This window comes from Aquarana catesbeiana, linkage group LG05, assembly GCF_042186555.1.
Source record: "Aquarana catesbeiana isolate 2022-GZ linkage group LG05, ASM4218655v1, whole genome shotgun sequence".
Lineage (NCBI taxonomy): Eukaryota > Metazoa > Chordata > Amphibia > Anura > Ranidae > Aquarana > Aquarana catesbeiana.
In genome coordinates, this window is record NC_133328.1 from 602168750 (window position 1) to 602195883 (window position 27134).

At 41.6% G+C, this 27134-nt stretch overlaps 1 protein-coding gene across 12 annotated transcripts in view; it reads left to right on the forward strand.

Moving 5' to 3' along the window:
* The window catches only part of ENPP2 (ectonucleotide pyrophosphatase/phosphodiesterase 2), a 226400-nt gene that overhangs the window by 162456 nt on the left and 36810 nt on the right, over positions 1 to 27134 (forward strand). For all 12 annotated transcript variants that reach the window (XM_073632184.1, XM_073632183.1, XM_073632188.1 and 9 more), the window contains 4 exons: positions 8682 to 8817; positions 10600 to 10677; positions 17121 to 17253; positions 18212 to 18365. In XM_073632184.1, the coding sequence (XP_073488285.1) occupies positions 8682 to 8817; positions 10600 to 10677; positions 17121 to 17253; positions 18212 to 18365 (501 nt within the window). The remainder of the gene's footprint in view (positions 1 to 8681; positions 8818 to 10599; positions 10678 to 17120; positions 17254 to 18211; positions 18366 to 27134) is intronic.

A 27134-nucleotide genomic window follows, 5' to 3' on the forward strand; every position in this document is an offset into this window, starting at 1 on the left:
GATTGTAAACCCTCACATATACCCAGTGAAGTGACTGGCCTCTGGTGATGCACAGAGATGAAACATATCCTACATAAGTTGTACCTGTTTATTTGCAGCCATTTGTCCTTTACATCCTTGTAAAACTCAGATGAAAAGGATTTTTCACAGGCTCACAAAGCAGGGGGCAGGTATCTGTAGTTACACACTGTACAAGAGCTCTGATTGGAGGGAAGGGACATAGCTCCTTCACACAGGAACAGAGCTGGGGCTGTCAATCAAGTGGAGATCCCTCCCCTGTCACCATTTTTCTCTTGGTGTCAGGAAAACTTGTCAGAAGTGACTGATGCTGATAGCAAAGGAAGGAAGCAACAGATGGAAATGACACTTGGTGCTTTGGAGATAAGCAAGTAAACACTATAGAAATAAGTGTTTTGTTCAGATTTCATGCCAAAGTTTTACAACCACTTTAAAGTGTTTTTCCAATTTTGCGCTCAAATGTGAGAACTTGGCTTGGTACCAACCTCTTGTAGTCCCAGTGCAGCAGAGCTCAAACTGGGAGAGGGAGAAGCAGCATAAGGATCTAGTTGATTGTGCTGCAGTGCAAAAAAACATGCTGATAGTAAGGAGAGAGCAGAGTGACAGAGATGAGCCAATTTGCCTGCTTCTCCTTTCACTGTCCAATCACATGGTGGGGGTGGAGGGGAGATTTGTAAGTGTTACTACATTGTAGCAGAAAAATCAGATCTCCTGCCAGGACAGGCTGTATGAAAAAGCTTGGTGCATTTCAGAGCTGGATTATTATTATTTCTATTATTATTCAGGATTTATATAATGCCAACAGTTTACAAAGCGCTTTACAATGTAGAAAAGGGAAACAATACAGTTGTAATACAATAAAATACAGGAGGATTAAGAGGGCCCTGCTCAGAAGAACTTACAATCTAATAGGGTGGGGCAGGTGGTACAAAAGGTTGTAACTGTGGGGAATGAGCTGATGGAAGTGGTAGGAGATTAGTTGGAAACATGATAGACTTTCCTGAAGAGATGAGTTTTCAGGGATCACCTGAAGGTAGCAAGAGTCGGGGATAGCCGGACAGGTGGAGGTAGCGAGTTCCAGAGGATGGGAGAGGCTCTGGAGAAATCCTGGAAGACTAGCATGGGAGGAGGAGACGAGAGAGCTTGAGAGTAGGAGGTCTTGAGAAGAGCGGAGAGGACAATTTGGATGATATTTGGAGACAAGATTAGTGATGTAGCTTGGGGCAGAGTTGGGAATGGCTTTGTATGTTGTGGTTAGTATTTTGAATTCTCTGGGTGATTGGGAGCCAGTGTAGGGATTGAAGTAGAGGGTTGGCAGACATTGAGCGGTTGGTAAGGTGGATAAGTCTGGCAGCAGCATTCATGATAGACTGAAGAGGGGATAGCCTATGGAGAGGCCAATGAGAAGGGAGTTGCAATAGTCAAGGCGAGAGATAACAAGGGAGTGAATGAGGAGCTTGGTGGTTTCATTTGTTAAAAAGGGGTGAATTTTAGAGATGTTACGGAGGTGAATTCTACAAACTTTTGACAACGATTGGACTTGGGGCTGAAATGACAAGTCGGAGTCTAGGATTACACCTAGTACCCTGGCGTGAGGGGAGGGGCTGATGGTTGCATTGTTGATTTTGATGGAAAAGTCATGAAGGGGGGCACGGGCGGGGGGGGGAATATTAATAGCTCAGTTTTAGAGAGGTTTTGTTTAAGGACGTGGTGCGACATCCATGCTGATATGTCTGTAAGTTAGTAATGTGAGAGGAGACTGAAGGAGTGAGGTGAGGAGTAGACAGATAGATTTGGGTGTCATCAGCGTATAAGTGGTATTGGAAGCCGTGGGCGGTTATCAAGTGACCAAGGGAGGAGGTGTAGATAGAGAAGAGAACGGGTCCAAGAACAGAGCCTTGGGGGACCCCCACAGAAAGGGGCAATGGAGAGGAAGAGACAGAGTTGTAGGTGACACTGAAGGAGCGCTGTGATAGGTAAAGAACCAGGATAGAGCAGCCGCGGCCGCGATGCCCACTGACCACCCGCGATCGCTCCTCAGAGAGTAGGAACGGGGATCTGTCGATGTAAACAGATCCCCGTTCTGTCAGAGGAGTAGAGAGCGATCGTCTGTTCCTGGTGATCAGGAACAGCGATCTCTCTCTACTCCCAGGCAGTCCACTCCCCCCATAGTTAGAAACCCCTCTCTAGGGGACACGTAACCCCTTGATCGACCCCTAGTGTTAACCCCTTCCCTGCCAATGTCATTTATACAGTAATCAGTGGCTGTTTTTAGCTCGGATCACTGTAATAATGTCAATGGTCCCAAAAAAGTGTCAAAAGTGTCCGCCGCAATGCCTCAGTCCTGCTAAAAATCGCAGATCACCGCCATTACTAGTAAAAAAAAAAAAAAAATTCATTAAAAAAATGCCATAAATATATCCCCTATTTTGTAGACGCTATAACTTTTGCGCAAACCAATCAAGTATTTTTTAGGAAATTTGTTATAGCAATAAGTAAAAAATATATTATTTTTGTTTTTGTTTTTTTTTAATTGTTGATATTTTTTTGTTTATAGCGCAAAAAATAAAAACCGCAGAGGTGATCAAATACCACCAAAAGAAAGCTCTATTTATGGGGAAAAAAAAGACATCAATTTTGTTTGGGTACAGCGTGGCACAGCGTGGCACGACCGCACAATTGTTAAATGGACGCAGTGCCGTATCGCAAAAAATGTCCTGGTCATTACAGGGGTAAATCCTTCCGGGGCTGAAGTGGTTACGCAATTCATACGCCCAGTTTAGCTTTGCAGTCTGCAATTTCAGGAGCCTTTTCTGGTGCCATCCCTCCCTCTCCCCGCCTGTCACAGCCAGTGCCAGTCGTGGTAGACTGCAGCATTGGCCAACCACAGCTCGGACATGTTCAGTGAATTCCAAACAAACTGAAAGGAATTCATTGTGGAGAAACAAATCACTGGTAATGTTCTTTCCTGTCCCCAGAGAACAGCTCGAAACATTTGAGAAATTGTTGCAATGAAGTGGCCAGGTGTTGTGAGGGATTTCCCAGGAAGCCAGACATGTCAAGACCTATTTAACAAGGCTTGCCTAATGTTTATGTGATCTCTATCTGGGTGTTGTGGTGCTATCCGTGTATCTGCCTGTAAAGTTCACCAGTCAAGGAATCTGCCCTCTTACCCACATAATCCTTTCTGCGGGTTCTTCTAAAGGTTAAAGGGTCAGTTCACCCAAAATGGATATTTAGCCTAAATCTAAAGCCAAAACCCTTTTTTTACTTTATTTAATTCAGGTACTTTATATATTCAATTTACACAGCCGCAATACATATTTATTATACATTCAGATCATTTCCTGCCCCCAAGGAGCTTACAATCGAAGGTCCTTAACTCACATTCATACATATACTAGGGCCAATTTAGACAGGAGCCAATTAACTGCTTACCAACCAGCCGGCGTCATTCTACTGCGGCAGGTCGGCTCTCCTGCGCAAACTGCCGTAGCTGTACAGCGGTCCATGCACGGGAGATAACCGGCGCGCGGTCCGGCGGACTCTATGTCCGCCGGTGACCCGCGATCACGGTGTACAGAGGCAGAACGGGGATCTGCCTGTGTAAACAAGGCGGATCCCCCGTTCTGCCAGATGACCTGTCAGAGATCTGCTGTTCCCAGTGATCGGGAACAGTGATCTGTCATGTCCCTGGCAGCTCACCCCCCCCTACAGTTAGAACACACCCAGGGAACACTTAATCGCCCCCTAGTGTTAACCCCTTCACTGCCAGTGTCATTTATACATTGATCAGTGCATTTTTATAGCACTGATCAATGTAATCATGTCACTGGTTCCCAAAAAGTGTCATTTGGGATCAGATTTGTCCGCCGCAATGTCGCAGTCCCGCTAAAAATTGTAGATCGCCGCCATTACCAGTAAAAATAATTTTTAAAAAATGATAGTCCCTAAATCTATCCCATAGTTTGTAGATGCAATAACTTTTGCACAAACCAATCAATATACGCCTATTGCTTTTTTTTTTTTTTTTTTTACCAAAAATATGTAGAAGAATATATAACGGCCTAAACTGATAAATACATTTTTTTTATTTTTTTTGATATGTATTATAACAGAAAGTAAAAAAATTTTGTAGATGCTATAACTTTTGCGCAAACCAATCAATATACGCTTATTCCGATTTTTATTTTTTTTTCTACCAGAAATATGTAGAATATTACATATTGGCCTAAACTGAGGAAGACATTTTGTTTTTTGTTTTGTTTTAAATTGGGGATATTTATTATAGCAAATAGTAAAAAATATTGTGCTTTTCAAAATTGTCGCTCTTTTTTTGTTTATAGCGCAAAAAATCAAAACCACAGAGGTGATCAAATACGACCAAAAGAAAGCTCTATTGGTGGGGAACAAAAGAGCATCAATTTTGTTTGGGTAAATCCTTCCGGGGCTGAAGTGGTTAACATGCAGACTCCAGGCAGGTAGTGCTGTGGTTGGGAATCGAACCAGCAACCCTAGTGCTGCTAGGCGTAAGTGCTAACCACTTAGCCACTGTGTGTTTTTGTTCTTTTTTTTTTTTTTTTTTTTAATTTATATAAAACAAAAGTCACACTTATAATAGACAAAGAAATGCAGGTGTAAAGAACATTTACTGACGTTTGGAGTACAATCCAAGCCAAAGGCATACGTTCCCAAAATAATGTAAAAAAATTGACTTGCATAAGTATTTAGTAGAATCAGTAGTTTGTATTGGGAAGCACATCTACATGTATATTGTTCATATTACACTGATATTTTTTTTTTCTTTTTCTCTTCTTTTTTTTATTTTTTTTTTTTAAGTTTTTTTGGTTGAAGTCAGGAAAGGTTACCAAACCCTTGCCAGTTTTATTTTTTGTTCTCCATGTTGGGTAGATGTCTTTCTGTCTTGCAAACACAACAGGAAATTAAAATAAGTGACACCCTCTTAAGCTGGCCATACATTAGCAGAATTTTGTTTGAAATGTTTCGTTAGGAACGTTTATTCCATGTTTTTAATAATGGGGGTCAAATCAACGATCATATTTTTTTCTTTTTTTTTCTTTTACCACAATCGCAGAAAAATTCAGAGGAGCAGAATGATATTTTTTCTTTAATTTAACAAATTTCTGTGTATGTGGTTTTCATTTGGGAAAGTCCATTCATTCCAAAATTGAATTTCGAAAAGAAACTACATTTTGAAATGCTTTCGAACGGCATTCGTCAACGCGTCGAATGTTCATACAAACATAGTTACATAGTTAGTCTGGTTGAAAAAAGGCACATGTCAATCCAGTTCAAACCGAAAAAAATGCTATGCAGATCCAGAAACTGAAATGTTTCTTTGAGAATCTATCGGTGTATTGCCAGCTTTAAACAGCTGTCCTCGGAACAAGTGACCTCATTGGAAGGTTTCTCCTTTTATTCCTGTTCTCAAAATTTTTAGTTCTCGCTCACTTTTAGTCCTGATAACAATGGTAACTAGAGCAATTACAGTGAATTTCCCTTGCAGTACTAAAATAAAAACCTGACAGGGGTTTTAACTTCTCACCGCTATCCAAAACAAAAAAAAAGTTGTTTTATATTATATTCCAGGCAGATATAAAGGACACAAACTAATGCAGCTTTGTATTTATTGATACATTCTGGAATGTTTTTTTTTGTTAAATACCAGCAGTGTAAGAACCTTTATTTGACCTGGTATCAGCCTCTTGCAGTCCCTATACAGCAGAGTTCAGGCTGGGAGAAGAGCGTGTTAATAGGAGGAGAGCACAGAGTGACCGAGAGATGTGATCATCACTGTGCTGCTTCTCTTTTCACTGTCCAGTCACAGGCTGGGGCAGGTCCAGAACAGCCTTAGCTCAGAAAAGGGCATTTGAAAGACACTGGCCACTGAAACTGAGGACATCTAAAGGCAGATAAAAAGCACTGTGGAGGACATTTCTGAAAGGTGAATAATGCATCTTATAACCTTTTGCCATCCACATAACACATGTGTTGGTGGAAGAGCTTTCTGTGCTTAGAGCGTGCTCACTGCGTGCTTCCAGCACAGTAACCGAGCTGTCAGACATACAGACATAGCTCTCGGCCCACACTAATGATCAGGGGTTGGCAGGACCAGCTCCCAATTATGTGACCACTGTGATAGCCAATCGCAGTGGTCATGTAAAACGACTGATCCTTCTACGCCTTGGGCATAGAGACCCAATTAAAGGAAAGCCACGGCTTGGCAGGAAGTGGTTAATGAGATGTTCATTTTTTTGTCTTGTTTTGGCTGGAGTTCTGCTTTAAGCTCAAGTTGGTTCATTTAACCCATTCTTTCTATGGCTGGATCTTGGCTTGACTCTCCAGGCCTGCACACTGGTCACTAGCCTTTCATGATAACCTTTACTAACCTCTCCTTCTCAAAATGCCAGTTGCCTGAGATGCTGAGAGTAATGCTGATCAGGTGTCTTTTGTACTTTGAGTCACTGATGCACATAAAGATCAGGAGGTATGACTTGCCTGCTCAGCATCCTAAATAGTATTGCAGCCAGAAACAGCCAAGCAGCTAGCATTGCAGGAGGTCAGCCCTGATCTTTCTCTCAGCTCAGATTTCCTTTAAGAATGACTCCTTGTCTCCATGTTGAATGTTTATATATTTTGTATTATGAAGAATGCAAGATTCTCCAAGGCATGTAAGAACAGTGCAAAGAACTGAAATAGGAAGATATTATCACTGATGTCCCTGAGAGACCCAAGGAGTCAGTGGTTGACGTGGTCTGCTTTATTTTATTGATGAACCTTTTTATGTTTATTCCTCCCATCTAGCTAATGCCCAACTCTTTTTAAGGTTCCCTTCCCCCATTTAGCTAATCCCTACCTCTTCTAGTTTCCCTTCCTTCACCTAGCTCCGTGGTTCCCAACATCCTTTCTCAAGTACCCCCAACAGGGCCATGTTTTTTGTAATTTTAGTTAGAAAAAATAACTCTCATACAGGTCAAGCCATTGACATTGATTGATTTAAAGCACTTGTGTACAGCAGAAATATGACTTGTTCGGAATGCTTGAGGACTAAGTTTGGGAACTACTGAGCTATATGGAGGAAGAAATCCCCCAGGTTTCCTTCTACCAACTTGCTAATCCCCACCTCTTCAAGGTACCCTTTTTCCATCTAGCCTAATCTCCACCTCTTCAAGGTTCCCTTCCACCATCCAGCTAATACTAACGTCTTAAAGGTTCCCTTCTTTTAGCTAGCTAATCTTCATCTCTTCAAAGTTCTCTTCTACGAACTAGCCAATCTTGGCCTTTTTGAGGTTTCCTTTCTTCTATTTAGCCTAATCCAGACCTTTTTAAGGTTCCCTTCTATCCATCTAATCCTCACCTCTTCAAGGTTCCCTTCTTCCATCTAGCTAATCCCCACCTCTTCAAGGTTCCCTTCTTCCATCCAGCTAATTCCCACCTCTTCAAGGTTCACTTGTGCCAACCAGCTAATCGCCTCTTTTTCAATGTCTCCTTCTTTCATCCAGCTATTTTCCACCTTCTCCAGTTTATGTACAGTTAAGAGGATCTTTATGTGCTCTCCCGCAGCTCTCTGTGTTTTTCAGTTGTGGATGTCCTCTCACAATTACTATCTAATGATGCCTTGTGAAGAACATTGATAGGCTTAATTCATTTTGAGTAGTCAGTACAAGAAAAGAAGTGGATTTTTTTTTTTTGGTTCCCCTCTCCTGGAACTAAACCAGACTCCTTGTCATTCAACTGTCAAATGCCAGAGCTTCAGTGGGCAGTGTTTGTCTCCTAGCATTGGGCAGTGAAATTACAGGAGGAAGGGCTTAAGCTTGACTTGCACCAATAAGACCTCATGTACAGCAGGGTCTTGGCATCCAGGGGGGATCCACAAAGACAAGGAGAGTGATTTGACTCCAGGTATCAGGAGGTTCTTGCACTTTGGTACTGTTGTCACCTTAATGCTGAAGTCTAGATTGATAATGAAGACACATCTTCACGTAGCTAGATATTTGTTAATACACATTTAAATGTAATGTAAAAATGCAACCAGCATAAGTACCTGAATTGCCTCTTGCATTCCCCTATATAACAGCATTCAGAAGGGGAGAGAGAGAGGCATCGCTGCAGGCAAAAGTGCTGACAAGGAACATGCTGATAAGAGGAAAGAGAAAGGGTATGACCTTAAATCGGTCTGCTGAGCTGCTCTTTCGTTGTCCACTCACAAGAGCTGTGGGTGAAAAAAGGGACACCACTATATTCCTTAACTTTAAGTGGTGTCATCCACCTAGTTGTGCTTTGTGGCAGGGCTGTCCAAATCTCAGGAATGGATGCACAGAAATGTATATATTTTGACTAGTGAAACTTTACTTCTGTGTTTTGTGCATATTTTTGCATATTTAGCTGTTTGCCTGGAGGTCAACTTTGAGACATTATGGGGCAGGTCAAGCTCCCTTTTAAAGTAACCTAATGCTACACAATTGCCCTCATACACCAAAGTGTCTCAGACCTCTCCAGCATAACCCTTGGCAACCAATAAACTTTAATTCAATGTCCAACAATTTGTTTTATAATGCATGTTTAAATTTTGTCTATACTTTGCTCCGTATATAAACTCTAGTACTAATATGAAACATCGTATCATATGACTTTCTTTTCAGGCAGAAGTAAATGGCATCCCTGACTATCTCTCGAATTGTGTAAGACTCGACCCACGCATTTCTCCTGGCAACAGCCAAAGCTGTTCTGCTTACAAAGCTGACAAGCAGATGTCCTATGGATTTCTCTTCCCACCCCGTGAGTCTTATCGCTGCATCTTGATCTGTGTGTTTTAACTTGTTACTGGTGGCTTGCAAAAGGGGAAAAACCACGGCATGATAATTGCTAGTATCAGTGTTGCTCTGTTAGAACTTGGACAACCTTGAGTTTTATCTGAAGTTCTGTGTGAAAGGCTACATGCTGATTAAGAAATGTAAAATGTTGTGCTTGCACAAACACAAATTTCATCATAGGGGTAATGTGTGATAGACTTTAACTGGAATCCACTAGCATGTTCGGGCTTGCTGTCAGGGCTTTAAACTAAAGTAAGAAACCCAAAGCAATAGCTCTATAATTAACCAAATAGACCAATCACAGTCTCTGAAAAAGTTAATTCTGATTGACTACTATAGGCCATAAATGTATTTTTGCTCCAATTTTTCTGATTGATCCCAACAAGCCCTGCAGTGTATATATATTAAGGCAAAATAATTATAGAAAAAACTGCAGTGCACCTTCCCATATTTTATCCCTAATAGGGCTTGTCTCCACTGCAGGGTCATATTTAACACCTTGCATTTACAAAGCATTTGCATATTTTTTTTTTTAGCATATGTGGCTGCCCTTAGGTTGGGAAGTTGAAAAGTTGCCCTATGTTGTCACTCTTGAATGGTGTACTTCACTTTTTTTTTGTAAGTTCCACAGCCCGCCGCAACACTTCCACCTCCGTCTGTACTAGGCTACTTAATAGGATTATTGTGGTTGTAGGAGGTGGTTCAAACACTAAAAAATTGCCCTGTTTGCCTCCAGTGGAGACAAGCTTTTAAAGACCCTACAAATACAGAGCAATACCAGTTGATCTGCTAGTAATTCACTTAAAGCGGGGGTCCACCCACACCTCAAAAAAAAAAAAAATATTAAAAGCCAGCAGCTACAAATACTGCAGCTGCTGACTTTTAATACACGGCCACTTACCTGTTCCAGGGTCCAGCGATGTCGACAGGGGACACCGAGAACCCGCTCGGTTCTCGGCAGCTGCCGCCGCCATCCTAGGTGAGGGAATCAGGAAGTGAAGCGTTGCGGCTTCACTTCCCGGTTCCCTACTGCGCATGCGCGAGTCGCTCTGCGCATCCCAAGTGGTCCCCGCTCTCTCCTGGGAGCTGTGTGTTCCCAGCAGACAGCGCGGTGGGAACGGGAAGTGGCGTAGACTCCCATGGGAGTCTATGCCGGAAGTGGGTGCAAATACCTGTCTTAGACAGGTATCTGCACCCCCCTCCCCCCTGAAAGGTGCCAAATGTGACACCGGAGGGGGGGAGGGTTCCGAAAAGTGGAAGTTCCATTTTTGTGTGGAACTCCTCTTTAAGTGTAAGTTCACCTTTTTAGGAAAAATGAAAAGGTGAAATAACACACTACCCCAATCCCTGCTGTGCTTACCTCTGTGTATATTGCTAGTACTTTTAAGTTAAGTTAAGTTTAACATAGAGTTAAGGTTGACTTTAAACCCTCCAACATACTCCACAGTAAATCTGTGGTCAGCCCAAAATTAGTAAATGAGCTTTAAAATAAACCTTCACTGACCTATATAGCTGCAGGTACTGTGGAGCAACTAATCACTGGAAAAATAAGTTAGAGGACGCTCCACCATGGGGACAATAAATAGCCGTAAGTCATTTCTCACTCTATTCAAAACTGGAAGAAATGTTTGGATGGAGATGTGTTTTAAGGAGAGATGATTGTTTTATATCTTGTTAATATCTTATGTTAAGATGTCGTACATGGCTTTTGCATGTAAAGCTTATATTTTTTCCTTTGTATTTTTAGAATTGAGTTCCTCTGCAGATGCCAGATATGATGCATTCCTCATTACAAATGTTGTTCCTATATATCCAGCATTTAAAAGTAAGTATACTAATAATCCACTACTAAAACTAAAGGCAAACATTTCCTTATAATTTTAGAATAGATGAAAGTGACAACCAGTTCTAATGACAATCCTAAAACTGTTGGATTACCCATTACTTTTTGATTCAGTGACATTGGTCCACAATGACTGACTGGGACAAAGGGGAAAGTGCAGAGCAGGACAACCAAAGGCAGAGGCATGGAGGAGCTCAGCTATAAGGAACAATTAGAGAAACTGAATTTATTTCCTCTTGAGGAAAGGAAATTAAGGGGAAATATGATCGACATGTATAAGTACGTAAGTGGTCCATATAGTGTACTTGGTGTTGAGGTTTAAGGTAATCACAAAAGACAAGTGGGCACTCTTTATGTCCGGAGGAAAAAAATATATCATCTCCAAATATGGAAAGGCTTCTTCACAGTAAGTGCTTTGAAAATGTGGAATAGACTCACTCAAGAGGTGGTTCTGGCCAGCTCAGTAAATTGTTTTAAGACAGGACCGCATTCTTTCCTAGATACACGTAATATAACTGGATACTAACATTTATAGGTAACGTTGATATAGGGAATATCCGATTGCCTCTGGGGGGATCAGAAAGGAATTATTTTTTCTCCTGCTGGAGCAAATTGAATCATGCTTTATTGGTATTTTAGTGCCTTCCCCTGGATCAACTATGGGTATAGGATTGTATTTTTTTTTTCCTTTCTATTGGTTGAACTGGATGAACTTGTGTTTTTTTTTTTTTTTTTAACATACTATCTACAATATGTAACTATTAGGGATGGGTCAAACGACCCCCTTTTCGGTTCGCACCAGAACTTTCGAACATCGGCAAAGTTCATAACCGAATAACGAACCCCATTGAAGTCTATGGGACCTGAACGTGAAAAATCAAAAGTGCCCATTTTGAAGGCGTTTATTCAAGTAATTGGGCATACAATGGTTATGGGGGTTCGGGTACTGCCCTGGGGGACATGTATCAATTAAAAAAACTTTTGTCAAACACGTGATTTTCAAATGAGCAGTGATTTATTGATGCTTAAAGTGAAAGTATAAAAATGAAAAATTCCTTTCAATATAGTGGATATTACTGTGCTAACTCAATTAGCACACTAGGTAACTCTGGGTAACTCTGCTTGCAACTCGGAAGGATGCAGGACAGGGCTCAGTGCTGCAGCGTGTTGTGCCCCCACATCTCCATACAGCTGGTGATCATGCAAGATTTGTCAGCTCTACCCCCCTCCTCCTCCATGCCCTCCTTTGCTGAATTGTCCTATGAACCTCATGTACCCCCTAAGCGTTCAAAGGGCTATTCAATGAGTCAGGCTAAAAGGTGCCATGCAGTGCTTCAGCTGGTGTATCTAGGGGACAGGAACCACACCGGAGCAGAAATTCTTTGCAGCTCTGCAGGGACAGGCCCAGAGGTGGTTCATGCCACACCATCTGCAGCCAATTTCTTGCTGAATGGTCTGCTCCACATTTATGTACCCTTAACTGAGTCTTTGGGTTCGCTAAAGCCTCCTCAAGCTGTGCATGCCTTTTCCTGTCCATTCATTGTAGCTAATCATTATTTTCCCTCCTAAAAAGTTTTTTCACACTTTATCCTATGGAGGAAAAAAAAAAACTAAAAGTGGGATATACCAGCAATTAACGCTACTATATCCTCTGGGGAAAAAGGAGTCTGACTTGTCCGGCAGACAATGCTCAAATGCTTAGGGATCCCACGGATAAAAAGTTAGAATTTCTATTAAAAAAAAAACCCACTTTTTTCTCTGGCAGATTGAGTGTCTCAGCTATTTGGGGATGTTTTGGATAATACATCCAAAGAAATTCTAGTGGAAAGAGTACCCCTTTTGCCATTTAAGAAAAGGAGTAAATGTATTTTCATTTTTAAAGCTCCTTCTTCTGTGCCAGGGGCATCAGTCTCTAGGCAGTCACGACGGCTTCCGCCGTCAGGTTCAAAAGGTAATCCTCAGGGTTAACCCCACGGACAAAAGAGGTCTTGGGGGAGGAAACCTACAAGATAGTGAAGCCTCCTTATGAGGAGGCGCCCCTGCTCGCTTAATAGGGGGAATTATTCTGCAGTTCTCCAGGATCTGGCAGGAAGAGTGTCAAGACAAATGGGGGACTTCCTCAATAGCTCCAAGGTACAAACTGGAGTTCCAAGAGTTCCCGTCTCCTCGTTTTCTCAGATCAAACATTCCTAAGGATCCAGAGAAAAAAGTCTTTCTCTCAAGCATTGGACCATCTTTTGGCAAAAAGTGATCATGGTGGCCTCCATGTAAGAGCGGAGGTTGGGTTTTGATTAGATCCAAATGGACATTCTGGATCTCAAAAATCTAAATTCAGTTCCTGAATATAACCACTCTCTTTACACATGGAGTCAATCCAATCAGTTATCTCCATCCTACAAGGAGGAGAACTTCTGGCGTCAATCGACGTCAAAGATTCATACCTCCATATGCCTATTTCCTCGCTCACTAGTAATATCTACTTTTCAAGGTGGAAAATCTTCATTTTTCAGTGTGTAGCTCTGCTTTCCGGTCTAGCTACTGCACCATGAGTGTTTACAAAGGTTCTGGCCCCTCTTCTAGCCAGATTAAGGGCCCAAGGTATAACGATTATGGTCACCACATTCAACTACCTGGAATATCTAGGTCGGTTTCTCAGCCTAGGAGAAATCTTCTTTAAAACCATGAAAAGGGCTTAGATACTTGGGTCTGATCATAGGTACACCCAGAAAAGGGTATTCTTGCCCCAGGCAAAGATCAGCGCCATAAAGGAACTGATTTAGGTGGTCGAAGCAAGATGAATTCTTCTATTCAACTTTGCATGAGGTTGTTGGGAAAGATGGTGGCTTCATTCGAGGCTGTTCCTTATGCTTAGTTTCATTCGAAACTGCTGCAAAACGTTATCCAATCGGCTTGGAACAAAGGGTTCAAGCTCTAGATTCCCAATGTGTCTGACTCCAAAGCCTATGGACATATCGCCCTGAAAGCCCCCGATCTCGTCTGATCTTGGAGGCTAAGCAGGGTCAGGCCTGGTTAGCACCAAGATGGACCACCTGGAAACAGGTACTGTAGGCTGGGTACGCCTCAGTTTATGATATATATCCAAAAATCTGCAAAGGGGAAAATCCTTCCATCAGTTACCACGGAAGTGGCCCAGATCAGAAATGACCTTGCCCATTATCATTCTAGAAATTCAGGCAGAGCACTTGGTTCTGAGGGCCTGAACGTTCAGTTTACGGTATTGTCCTGCCAGGATTTAATCCGACTATGCCACAGCAATGGCCTATATTAATCACCAAGGGGGCACAAGAAGTTGTGTGGCCCAGAGAAAGGTGAATCCTATCCTATCTTGGGCAGAAAACAATATACTTTGCCTATCGGCTGTCTTCACTCAAGGAATAGAAAATTGTCAGGCGGACTACTTGAGTCGCCAGCAGTTGTTCCTGGGAAAATGGTTCCTTCAACCTGATATCTTCCTGTCAATATGTCAAAGATAGGGGATCCCAGACATAGATCTCTTTATGTCCAGGTTCAACAAAGAAATTGACAACTTTGTGTCAAAAACAAAGGATCCGCTAGCATGCGGAACAGATGCCTTGCTATTCCCTGGAATCGGTTCTCACTGATTTATGCATTCCCTCCTATTCTGCCTGCGTCCACGACTTCTTCGCAGGATCAAGCAGGAAGGGAAGTCGGTGATTCTTGTGGCCTCCAGCAGGGCCCAGGAAATTTTCGTATGCAGGAATCGAAAAGATGACAGTAGGGGACCCATGGACCCTACTGCCAGGGCCAGACCTTCTTTCACAAGGTCCGGTATTCCATCCTACTTTACAAATGCTAAATTTAATGGTTTGGCTATTGAGACCCACACTCTGAAGAAACGTGGGCTGTCAGGTTCAGTGGTTTTTATCTTGGTTAATGCAAGGGAGCTGGCCTCCATAATTTATATATTATGGAGTCTGGGAAGCATATGTCTCTTGGTGTGAAACCAGGGGTTGCACCCCAGGAAATAGGTCAAAGGTAGAATCCTTGACTTTCTGCAGATGGGGTGAGAAATAAAGCTGGCCTTGAGTGCTTTCTAAAGGACAGGTCTTGGCCTTATCGGTAGTATTTCAACAACCACTTGCTTCGCTTTCTTTGGTTGGTAACTTTATTCAGGGGGTAACACGGCTTAATCCCCAGTTAGGTCACCCCTGAACCCTTGGGACTTGAATTTAGTTTTTTGCGGCATTACAAAACAGCCTTTTTTTTGACCGATACAACATATTCCCTTGGTCCTTTTTTGACAAAGAAACTATTTTTTCTGGTAACCATTTCTGCTGCAAGAAGGGTATCAGAATTGGCTGCTTTTTCTTGTAAAGAGACATATTAGTATTATTGTTCACAAGGATAAGGTAGTATGGCGTCCTCATCCTAACTTTTTAATGAAGGTAGTATCAAGTTTTTATCTAAACCAGGATATTGTTCTATCTTCATTTTTTTCCAGAACCCTGTTCTATGGAAGAAAAATCCCTACATTCTCTTGATGTGGTGAGAGCAGTCTACTTAAAGACGACTGCTCAGATTCGGAAAAAGGAATGTTTTGTTCGCATTGCCTGAAGGTCCTAAAAGAGGACAGGCAGCATGGAAATCTACTATTCTAAATGGACTCGACAAGTAATCATTCCAGCTTATGGTTAAAAAGAGGTAGTTTCTACCCTCTCAAATCAAAACGCACTCCTCTAGGGCTGTTAGTGCTTCGTGGGCAGTACATCTCCAAACCTCCATGGCCCAAATCTGCAAGGCCGCAACTTGGTCTTCAATCCATACATTTACCAGATTCTATCAGGTGGATGTAAAAAGACATGAGGATATCGCCTTTGGGTGCAGTGTACTGCAGGCAGCAGTATAAGTCCTCTGATCTCATGGTGTCGTACTTTTGTTGTGTCTCCCTCCCCTCAGTTGGCATTGCTCTGGGACATCCCACATAGTAATTATTATGGCTCTGTGTCCCGTGATTTACGATTAAAGAAAATAGGATTTTTATAACAGCTTACCTGTAAAATCCTTTTCTTTTGAAGTACATCACGGGACACAGAGGTCCCTCCCTCTTTCTAGTATACATGTGTATTGCTTTGCTACAAAACTGAGATGCTCCCGGTATGGGAGGGGTTATATAGGGAGGCAGGGTTTAGGGTGTGCCAGTGTCCAGCACCTGAAGGTGGACTATAGCCTACATAGTAATTACTATGGCTCTGTGTCCCGTGATGTACTTCAAAAGAAAAGGATTTTACAGGTAAACTGTTATAAAAATCCTATTTTTTTTCCCCCACAAATAGAGCTTTCTTTTGGTGGTATTTGATCACCTCTGCGGTTTTTATTTTTTGCGCTATAAACAAAAAAAGAGTGACAATATATTTTACTTTTTGCTATAATAAATATCCCAAAAAAACAAATTTCTTCCTCAGTTTAGGCCGATATGTATTCTTCTACATATTTTTGGTAAAAAAAACAAAACTTAATAAGTGTATATTGATTGGTTTGTGCAAAAGTTATAGCATCTACAAAATAGGGGATATGTTTTTGGCATTTTTATTATTTACTTTTTTTTGCAATATACTGCGTCACACATGCAGTAACGCACACAGCTATATGGCATTAAACTTGCAGTAACGCAGTGAAATATACAGGGCGCTAAACTTGCAGCAACACACAGAACTATATGGCGTTAAACGTGCAGTAACACAACAAAATATACTATGTTAAAGGTGAGCCTTTAATGGTATCTGAGGACTGGTTTGGGAACACTAGTATAACTAATTTACACTATGTGGAGTTTCTCTGTTTTTCTTGGATATATCGTCTAAGTACCATCCGGATATAGTGTATGCCTCTGGTCTGCTACCTGCTGAGTCCATCTAATCATGACAGGACCAAGTTACATCAAGGACCCAGGGATCACCTCCCATTGTGGCGACACTAGCGGTGTGGAAGCTCCTCCATTGGTTTGATTACACCTCCTGCTTGGTTAACTAATAGGGTATATGCCTTATTGTGTCCACTTGCTCCGGTAAGCCTTTCATAATTGGTGGTGGATTCCTTCATTCATATGATCTCTTCTGTTTGCATTGGGATTCAATTCATCTCCCGTTCTTCCTTGAAAACCTAAAAGAACTTTTGTTTTTCACATATGGATGCACTGGACATTTTTCCTTGAATGCATTTTATAGTTTATCCAAGCTACGGGAACTAAAGAAGTGGTTTTTGGATGAGCTACAAAACGTCTTCAGCCTTACAGAGTCCAGAATGTGACTACTACTAGCTTTTCACTGGCATTGGACTGTAATAAGAAATAATTAGAGATATAAACAGCTCATTTATAGATGGACCATAAGGGGTAGAAATATACAGATGTAAATTAATTTATATTTTTGTTTTGCTTTTGTTAGAGATCTGGAACCATTTGCAGAGGGTCCTGGTAAAGCGATACGCATCAGAAAGAAATGGAATCAACGTCATTACTGGCCCAATATTCGACTATGACTATGATGGCTTATATGATACTTCTGACAAAATCAAAACGTATGTTTAAAAATTTGATTTTTTTTTTTTATAAAGGAAACCTCTACTTGGAGAAATAAGTGGTCTGCCATTGATAGTTGTCAAAAGCAAAAACTCTAGAATAGTTTATATTGTATTTACAGACAAAACGTTTTTTTCTTTGTTTTGATTGGTTGTGTCATCAGATCAGGAAGTGATGGAAAATCACCAGGAGGGTCAAAAATGGCAATCTTCTCCTTCTTTTTTTTTAATAGACTAGAGCAAGATGAGAACTCCTCTAATTTTTTTTATTGAGTGGTGTCCCCACTGGCCAGACACTTTCTGTCTAGTTGGACAGGAAATCAGGGAAAATTGCCAAACAAGACCTCAGGTGGTAGCTCAAGGCCCCTTTCACATGTGCGCCTCAGCTTTGTGGAAGTCACTTGCTCAACGGGGGGATCGCTCTTCTGATCCCCGCTGAGCAGGTGGATGACAGGTCCGTGTCTGCTCTGCTGTGCAGAGCAGACACGGACCCAGTCCTGCTGTTCTCTATGGAGAATTTGGATGGATCCAATGCCATCCGATCCACCGGACGGATACAGAATAGGACCACCATCCGTCTGTTTTTTGTGGACAGGATCAGATCGGATGGTGGCAGGTGGCAGTGGACATGTGTCCGCTGATGTCCGCCGCTCGATAGAGGAGACTGGAGGGACCGATCAGGGATCTGATCGGGCAGCCCGTGTGAACAGGGCCTAACTTTGACCGAGATTCTTACCAATCCCCACATTATTCAAAAAAAATCTAGAGGTGCACTTTGTATTTATCTGTCTAAGGATTAGATTAGGGTAATGGATTAGACCATGTAGGGCAAGTTTTATTTTTTTTGCATATTTTTTGTTGTTGTTTTGATGGTGTGATGCATGGGGTTTTAATGTATCCTGTATTACCTGACCTTGTAGGAACAAGCCTTTACTAACTTATTGTTTCTCTTCATCAGTTTTGTAGATGGATCTATACCAGTCCCAACACACTACTTCTGTATAGTCACCAGCTGCTTAGATTATAACCAGCCAGCCGACAACTGCGATGGCAGATTATCCGTTATGGCTTTTATCATTCCCCACCGGCCAGACAATGATGAAAGCTGCAATGTAAGTCCAATTTGACTTTTTATATATTACATTTTTATTCATCTATCAAGCAGTGATTTAATTGTTGCAAGTTACTTTAAAGAACATCTGAGTTGTTTTACATTTTTTTAAAGGGCCAGTTCAGTCAAAAATTGATATATCTGTATTGGAGAGTTTCCTGGTCTGCATAACTGTTGTAACCATTATTAGAGGCTCCCACCATGCCTGCTGGATTTTTTAAATATATTTTTTATTATGGAAAATATTAGCAGAGGAGCTGGGACACTCAAAGGCAGGAGGGATACAAAAAACTCTTAGGTGGACAGGAGCAAAGTTTGGAATTATGGGGGGCAGAGCTAACTGTTATATCAAAGTAATTCAAAGAAGCTAGGAGACTGGCTAACCCCTCCAGGCTACACCTATAACATGAACCTCACTTTTGTGTAAAGAACAACACACTAGGAGTTGGAGGAGAGAGACTATTTGCACCAGGTTTAGCCAGGCTGCTATGCATACCTAGTGGAGCTGTAATTGTTGGCAAATGTTCCACTATTCTTCCTTTTCTTGTTATGTCCTTCTTTTTTTTTTTTTTTCAAAATAGGTTCCATATTTCAAAATGTTTTCCTTTATTTTTCTTGTCTCTTCTGTACAATTCACCTTATCAATGCATCTTCCCCTTTTCTATCTGAAAACAATTTGAAGCTTAAATGTGTTAAAGTATAGCTAAAGGCAAAATGTGTGTTGTGTTTTTTTTTCCATTTTGGATGGAGTAAAGTATCCTGTTGGGTTTATTTCTATCTGTGTCTCATTGGGGAGATTTCCCTTTACTTTCTGTCCATAGCCAAGACAGGAAGTGAGGGGAAATCCCTCCAAAGTATAGGAATCCCTGGTTGTCATCAGAACTAGTGCCCCCATTGGAAGATTTCCCCTCCCTTCATGTTGTGGTGTCAACTCAAAATGTAGGATTTTCTTACACTTTCGGTGATGATGGTAAACCAGATATGTAAAGGTCGTGAATCTCCTTAATGGAGACACAGTTGTCAATAAAAACATGACAGGGGTTCTAATCCCTCTCTACTCTATCCAAAACTATAAAAATAAAGTTTGCCTTTAGTTATAATTTAAAAAGAATATTTTGCAGATTTTATTGTGTTGACATTCTACTAGTCTTAATTCAAACTGATGTTAGCCTTGCTGTGGCTAACCGGAGATATTCCCTGATGAGGTCATTTCAGATGATCTTATACATGATGTAAAATAACTCAGATGTGGTTAGAGGTCTAAGAAATCAACATGGTGTCCATTCACTTTGCTACATTAAATAATTGGGTCTAGCGATGTGAGAAGACCCATAGCAAATTGCTCTAAAATATTGAAAAACTGCTCTTGTTGCCCATTACCTCCAGACTCTCCCTTTCATGTCAGTATGGCCTTATAGGAGAATGAAGGGGAGAATCTGGCTGCCATGGGAATACTGCCTTCTGCCTGGACAGCAAGCTGCATTATTAGTACATTAACACTTTAATTCTGCAATGTCTGTTTTTATGAAATATTTATGGTCGCAGTAAATTAACCAGCCTGTTTAATTCCTGAAGTATCAGGAAATCCTGCATGGCAGCAGAACGGCTTTTTTGCTTAATATTATATATTGGCTGTGTTGCAGATTCTGTAAATGCTATGATATTGTTATTAACTTTAAAACCAGGGTTTCCTTATAATGACAAAACTTGGGTTTCCTCTTGGACTGGGTGATGAATCGGAAAATCTTTTATGGTTGATGGACTTTTCTTTTTTTTTTGGTTTTAAGTTTTTAAATCTGCACGGCTAGAATTGGGGTCGTCATCAAAAATTGTGAGGCCTAGTCTTTTTTTTTTTAACAAGAGCATGTTTATTGATTGTCAACAGTGAAAAAACAAATAAGAAAGCAGCCATACATGTATGGAATACAGTTGTTTCCAAGATACAGACTGTTCAAGGTACATTAGTGCAAACACAGAAAAAACAAAAAAACAAAAAGGAAACATCAGGGGTTCACATTGGTATTAGTGTTCCTAGGTACCATACACTGATTATTATTTTATTCTTCCCTATGTCTTCTAGACCACGTCCACTTTTTCTTTTGGGTAATACATTTAACATTACGAAGTAGTCAGTATAGTATGAGTACTGTAAATGTCAATGTTACCTTTGATTATGCGATTATTCAATACAATTTTCACCGGAGTTGAGCCACCTATCCCATACTCTGTTATACTTGGCCGGGCACCCTCTGTGTCTGTATAGTACTTGCTTATATGGCAATGTTTTATTTATTTCCCCAATCCAAGCTCGGACTGTGGGGGGGCTAGATCTCATCCAGTGTCTGGCAATCACTTTTCTGGCACAGAACAGAGTTTCGTGGAGGAAAGTTGCCAAATACTTTTCGGTTTCAGTGTCAGGCAAAATGCCTAGAAGGCATGACTTGGGATCAAGTTGTAAGGGTGAGCCCATGTGGTCATACAGAAATTTTATAACCTGTGTCCAGTAGTGCTGGATGTTTGGGCATTCCCATATTAGATGAACAAAAGAGCATGGACTGGCTGAGCACCCTGGACAGTTGGGATCCTGGTCGCGTGAGAATTTGGCCAACCGTGATGGGGTAAGGTAGGCTTTATGGATAATGTACAACTGGGTCAACCGGTCGGAAAGTGTTGGGGATGATTTCTTGACATTCTCCAGTGCTTCCTCCCACTCCGAGTCCTCTATTGGGTCAATGTCCTCTACCCACCTATTTTTAGCACTGTCTATAATTCTTGCTACTGAGCGCGCTCGTATGATGCTATAAAGATTGGATGTCAATTTAGCTGGTTCTTCGCCTATGATCACTTCAACCATAGGCAGTGTCTGTGTGTTGGGAAAACCATCTATGAATTGGGCCCGTAGAGCGTGTCTCATCTGCATATAGCTAAACAGCATGTTTTCAGGTAGGTCAAATTCCTCCCTAAGTGCTTGGAAATGTCTTACTCCTAGAGGTGTGAGTACCTGGAATAAGTATGTGATTCCCTTTGTAGCCCACGTTGCAGCATCAGGTAAGTGCCTTAGTTCTTGCATTTGGCGGTTGTACCATAAGGGTGTATGTGAGTGATAAAAATCAGCTCCGGTTAGTTTAAGCGCGATCTCCCAAACCCTTTTATGCTGGTGTAGCAGAGGGTTCTGTGTCGTGCCTCTTCCCTTACCCTCCCTGCCTCTGAAAATTACTTGTAGGGGGGAATCTATATTTTTGTTTGATTTCCTGCATACTAGAGCTTGGTATCTATCTTTGTCTGTTTTATGTAGATGAAATAGATGTGAGGTCTGTGCCGCTATGTAGTATGCATGTAGATCCGGGAGGGCAGCTCCTCCATCGGAGGTGGGGTTTTTTAGGGTGTTCCAAGCTAGCTTATGTCTATTGGATCCCCATATAAATGAATTGACTATCTGATCTAGGGCTTTGAAAGTTTTTAGGGGGATAAGTAGTGGTGAGTTCCATAGTATATAAAGAAATTTTGGGAATAGAATCATTTTAAAAAGATTGATTCGCCCCATCACACCCAATGGGAGTCTAGTCCAGGCTTGTGTTCGGGATTTCAAATATATAAATAAAGGCTCTATGTTGTTAGCAATGAATTCCTTGGGTTCTCTAGTAATTATTATACCTAGGTATTTGATTGAAGCAACTCTAATTAATGGGAGGGAGGCTGATTGTCGCGTGGGTGCCGTTAGATCTAGGGGCATAATTTGCGACTTGGACCAGTTCATACTAAGTCCAGAGTGTTTCCCAAACTCCTCTATGGTCTTTAGTGCCGCCTGGAGGGACGGGCCAGTATCCTCCAGATATAAAAGCATATCGTCAGCGTACAGGCTCACCGTCTCCACCAGGCTGCCAGCCCTGAGTCCTCTAATTCCTGGGTGCATCCTGAGAGAGATGGCCAGGGGCTCGACAGCCAGAGCATACAGAAGTGGGGATAGTGGGCATCCCTGACGGGTGCCGCGTTCCAGCGGGAAGGGGTCTGATATAGTTCCATTCACGAGCACACTAGCTTCTGGTAAGAAATATAGTAGTTGTACCCATTTAATAAATCGGGGCCCGAACCCGAACCTTCTAAGGCACTCCCACAGATACTCCCACTCGACGGAGTCGAATGCCTTGGCGGCGTCCAGTGCCACCACTGCACGATCCCCTATGTTTTCATGAGTCGCTTGAATATTCATATATAGCCGACGCAGGTTCATGGCCGTATTTTTTCCAGGCATGAATCCCGTCTGGTCAGGGTGGATAATGGAGAGAATAATTTGGTTAAGTCTAATGGCCAAAACTTTTGCTAGAATTTTGATATCTGCTTGGAGCAATGATATTGGGCGATATGATTCCGGATATTGGGGATTCTTTCCTGGCTTGGGGATCACTATAATTACTGCCTGTCGGAGGGATTCAGGCAGGAAGCCAGATTCAAAAATGTAGTTGTATAGTTTGAGCAGCTCAGGGACAAGTATCTCAGAGTATTCTGCATAAAAATCTAAGGGTATGCCATCTTGGCCTGGGGCTTTTGCTGGGGCTAGGGACGAGATCGCAATTGCAATCTCATCCGCAGTGATAGGGGCCTCCATTTCTGCCATCTGGGATTCTGAGATCTGGGGGAACGGTATATCATGCAGGAATGTCTGTGTCTCCTGTCTGGTGACATTTACTTTAGAGGAGTAAAGGTCGGCATAATATGTTCGGAATGCTGATGCCACCAAAATGGGGTCTGTCAAGGGAGCATTATGTGGGTCTAGCAAGGACACCACCACCGGTGGATTAGCGTCCTGATGGGCCAGGTATGCTAATAGTTTACCCGCTCTTTCACCCATTTCAAATACCCGTTGTCTTGAGAAAAAAAGTTTTTGTTTAGCTTTCTCGAAGTGTAGCTGATTCAGAGTTCGGGTATGTAGTTTAAGTATTGATACCGTAGCCGGGGTGGGGTCTAAGTTGAATTCTTTAGTTGCTATTTCCACTTTTTCAGAGGCAATGTGAAGTGCAGCTTTAGATGAAGCCTTTAGTCTGTTTATGCGTGAGGAGAGAATTGTGCGGACGTGTATTTTAAATGTCTCCCATACCATATTTACCGAGGCGGTGTCCCTATTGTGGTTGAAAAAATATTGCCATTCCTCCTGGATATCCTCCTGATCTTTCAAGGCAGATAGCCAGAAGGGATGGAGGCGCCATGTGCGGGTTCCCGTATGTACGGTGAGGCGTAAAGTAGCCCAACAAGGAGCGTGGTCTGAGAGAGATCTAGTGTGGTATCCTGAGTCTATTAGGAGTGGGAGGAGCAGTTCTGAGATTAAAATGAGATCTATACGGGACATGGTGGAGTGCGTTGCCGAAAAGCAAGAGAAGGCCCGGGTATTCGGATATTTAGATCTCCATGTGTCTATTATGGAGAATTCGGACATTAGTCGCCCAAATCTAGTGCTGTCTGAGGTTTGAGCGTTCTGGGAAGATTGCAATCTATCTCTGGTAGGGTTAAGAACTATGTTAAAATCCCCCAGCCAAATAGCTGGAATAGCAGGGTGCTGTGACATGTACAATAACCCTTCTGTGACTATAGCAGAGTTATAAGGCAGGGGTATGTAAAAGGCAAGAATCAAGTATTGTGAACCACTGATAGTACAGTGTAGGAAGATGAACCTGCCCTGAGGATCCGTCCGCACTGAAATTATGCCAAATGGGGTAGTTTTAGCAATGAGTATAGAAACCCCTCGGGAGTAGGAGGAGTGCGTAGCATGATATGCCCACCCTATCCATGAGCGTTTCAGTGCCACTTGTAGTTGGCCTGTTATGTGCGTTTCAACTAGCACAATTATGTCCGCACGGTAGGACTTGAGGCAACCGAAGATTGCCGTACGTTTAATTTTGTCACGGATTCCCCGAACATTCCATGTTAGGAACTTCACATTAGTCATAAGTGTCGTAGGGGAGCGTATACGGGTGCGGTTGGACAATTCTTTCCAGGACAGGTCCAGCTCCAACGTACGTCATGTCCCGCCCTATAGTCAGTCTCGGAATCAGGTAGTACCATAAACAATCAGTGCTGTTATAATCCAACATATCCAAATGCATGCTCTGTGAACGCATATATAACATTTCCCATCCCCCCCTCCCTGCTCTCAGCCTCCCAAACTTGGCTGGAGCATAAAACCAATAACCTGAGTGAACACTAGTAGGCACCGTGGTACCCAGTGGCACACTCTAACTGAATTGACACCGGCTAAAGCCTATTTGACTATGCCGGTGCCAATATACCACTCTAGTGGTGAGGGCGAATAATTCGCTGGTTGATAGTCCAGCAACGGTCTTTTAGACGGTATGTTTATAGAATACTTGTTAGGAATATGAATTCCATTTTTACGCCCACATGTGGTATATAGTAATAGGTAACATATTCCCCATAAAACACAGTGTAGAACATAGCTATTAAGTTGAGCTGGTGATCTCGTGCCCTCCTCTCTCATCACTCTTGGTGCAAACATGGCTGTGACCATCTTTTAGAGGCCCAAATGGCCGCATGGAAAGACCAGATGGAGGGATACAGTCTCTTCCTTTGTTGAGGTAAAGGCATGAGGGTACAGATAGGAACGTGTGTGCCTTCGGGCAGGACGGCACAGAGTTATATATTGGGGTTTAGAGAGTGCATTCTGAGCAGTGTATGCAGAAACAAGTCTCCTCAGCGTTGAAGGTTCAAAGTGTGTTGTGAGGCCTGCACCTGGGAGACGCCCAGTGGGGTTCTGTCTCTGTAGGGTATTATCAAGTGTTGCTGAACCGCTTCCAGTAAAGCCGGGGGCTTTAATTAGGGGTACTGTATGTGTGTAAAATGATAATGGAATATGTGGGGGCACAAAGTCTCACCTAGTCCTCTGTAGATGGAGGTATCCTCTTTAGGCTGGTCTGTTTCTCTCTGCATCCCGCCTGTCGATCCACTCCGATGCAAGTGTTGGGTCATCAAAGAAATATGCGCGGTCTTCTCCCACCACGCGTAAACGGGCCGGAAACAACATGGCATACTTGATGTGGTGTACTCGTAGGCGTCGCTTGACCTCCGTGAATCTGGAGCGTTGCCTCTGCACCTCCGCAGAGAAGTCGGGAAATGCTGCAACAGATCCTGTCTGGAACGGGATATTGCCTTTAATTCTGGCCAAGCGAAGGACTGCATCGCGGTCTCTGAAGTTCAGCATCTTCGCAATGAAGGTGCGTGGTGGGGCTCCTTCCGGTGGTCGGCGAGCAGGCATGCGGTGTGCGCGCTCCACCACAAACGTGGTGGAGAAAGCCTCTCTTGCATAGGTTGCAATAAGGAGCTTTTCTAGAAAGGTAGCTGGGTCAGTACCTTCTGATCCTTCGGGTAGGCCGATAAAGCGCAAGTTAGATCTGCGGGCGCGATTCTCCAAGTCGTCTTGTTTCTGCGCCAGTAGTTGGACTTGTCGCTTAAGGTCCTCTTGAGAGTGTTGGAGAGGGTATAAGGTGTCCTCTGCCCGGCTAATTCTGGCCTCAGTTTCAGTGACCCGTTCTCGAATTTTAGTCATGTCTTGCCTTATGAGTGAAATGTCCACCTTTACCTCTTCTAGCTTAGTAGTAAGTGTGGACTGGCAGAGGGAGATCGCCTCTAGGACACGCGCTGTGTCGGCCGTAGGCATGTGCATTTCGTTTCGTTCCGAATCGAAATTCGGACGAATTTTTTATTATTCGGAAATTCGGATGCATCCGAATTTCCGAATTACAAAAGTAAAGAATTTAAACGAATCCGAAAAAAAAACGAACGAATTCGAAAACATATTCGAATCGAATTCGAAAACATATTCGAATCGAATTCGAAAACATATTCGAATCGAATTCGAAAACATATTCGAATCGAATTCGAAAACATATTCGAATCGAATTCGAAAACATATTCGAATCGAATTCGAAAACATATTCGAATCGAATTCGAAAACATATTCGAATCGAATTCGAAAACATACTCGAATTCGAAAAAAATAGAAAACGTTTTTCTAAAAAAAAAACAATAAGATAGAATATAAAATAATAAAGCAATAGAATATATATATATATATATATATATATATATATATATATATATATATATATATATATATATATATATATATATATATATAATTTTTTTTTTTTTTTTTTTTTTTAATTATTCTCTTCTATTGTTTTTTTATGCTTTTCTTTTCTATTATTTTATATTTTATAATAGTCTTTTCAATTCAAATTCATTCTATACGAAATTCAAACTTCAGAAACCATGTACCGAAATTCGAATTTCGTATAGAATGAATTCGAATTGAAAAGACTATTACAGAATTATATATTCTGTAATAGTCTTTTCAATTCGAATTCATTCTATACGAAATTCGAATTTCGGTACATGGTTTCTGAAGTTTGAATTTCGTATAGAATGAATTAAAATTTGAATAGAAAAGATAGAAAACAGAATAGAAGAAAATATAATATATATATTATATTTTCTTCTATTCTGTTTTCTATCTTTCCTATTCAAATTCGAATTCATTTTATAAGAAATTCAAATTTCGGAAGATGGTTATATATATATATATATATATATATATATATATATATATATATATATATATATATATATATATATATATATATATATATATATATATATATATGTGTGTGTATGTGTATATTATATATATATATATATATAAAACCATATATATAGTTTACTTTTTCAAATTCAGTTATTGTTTTTTTCAAATTTTATAGTT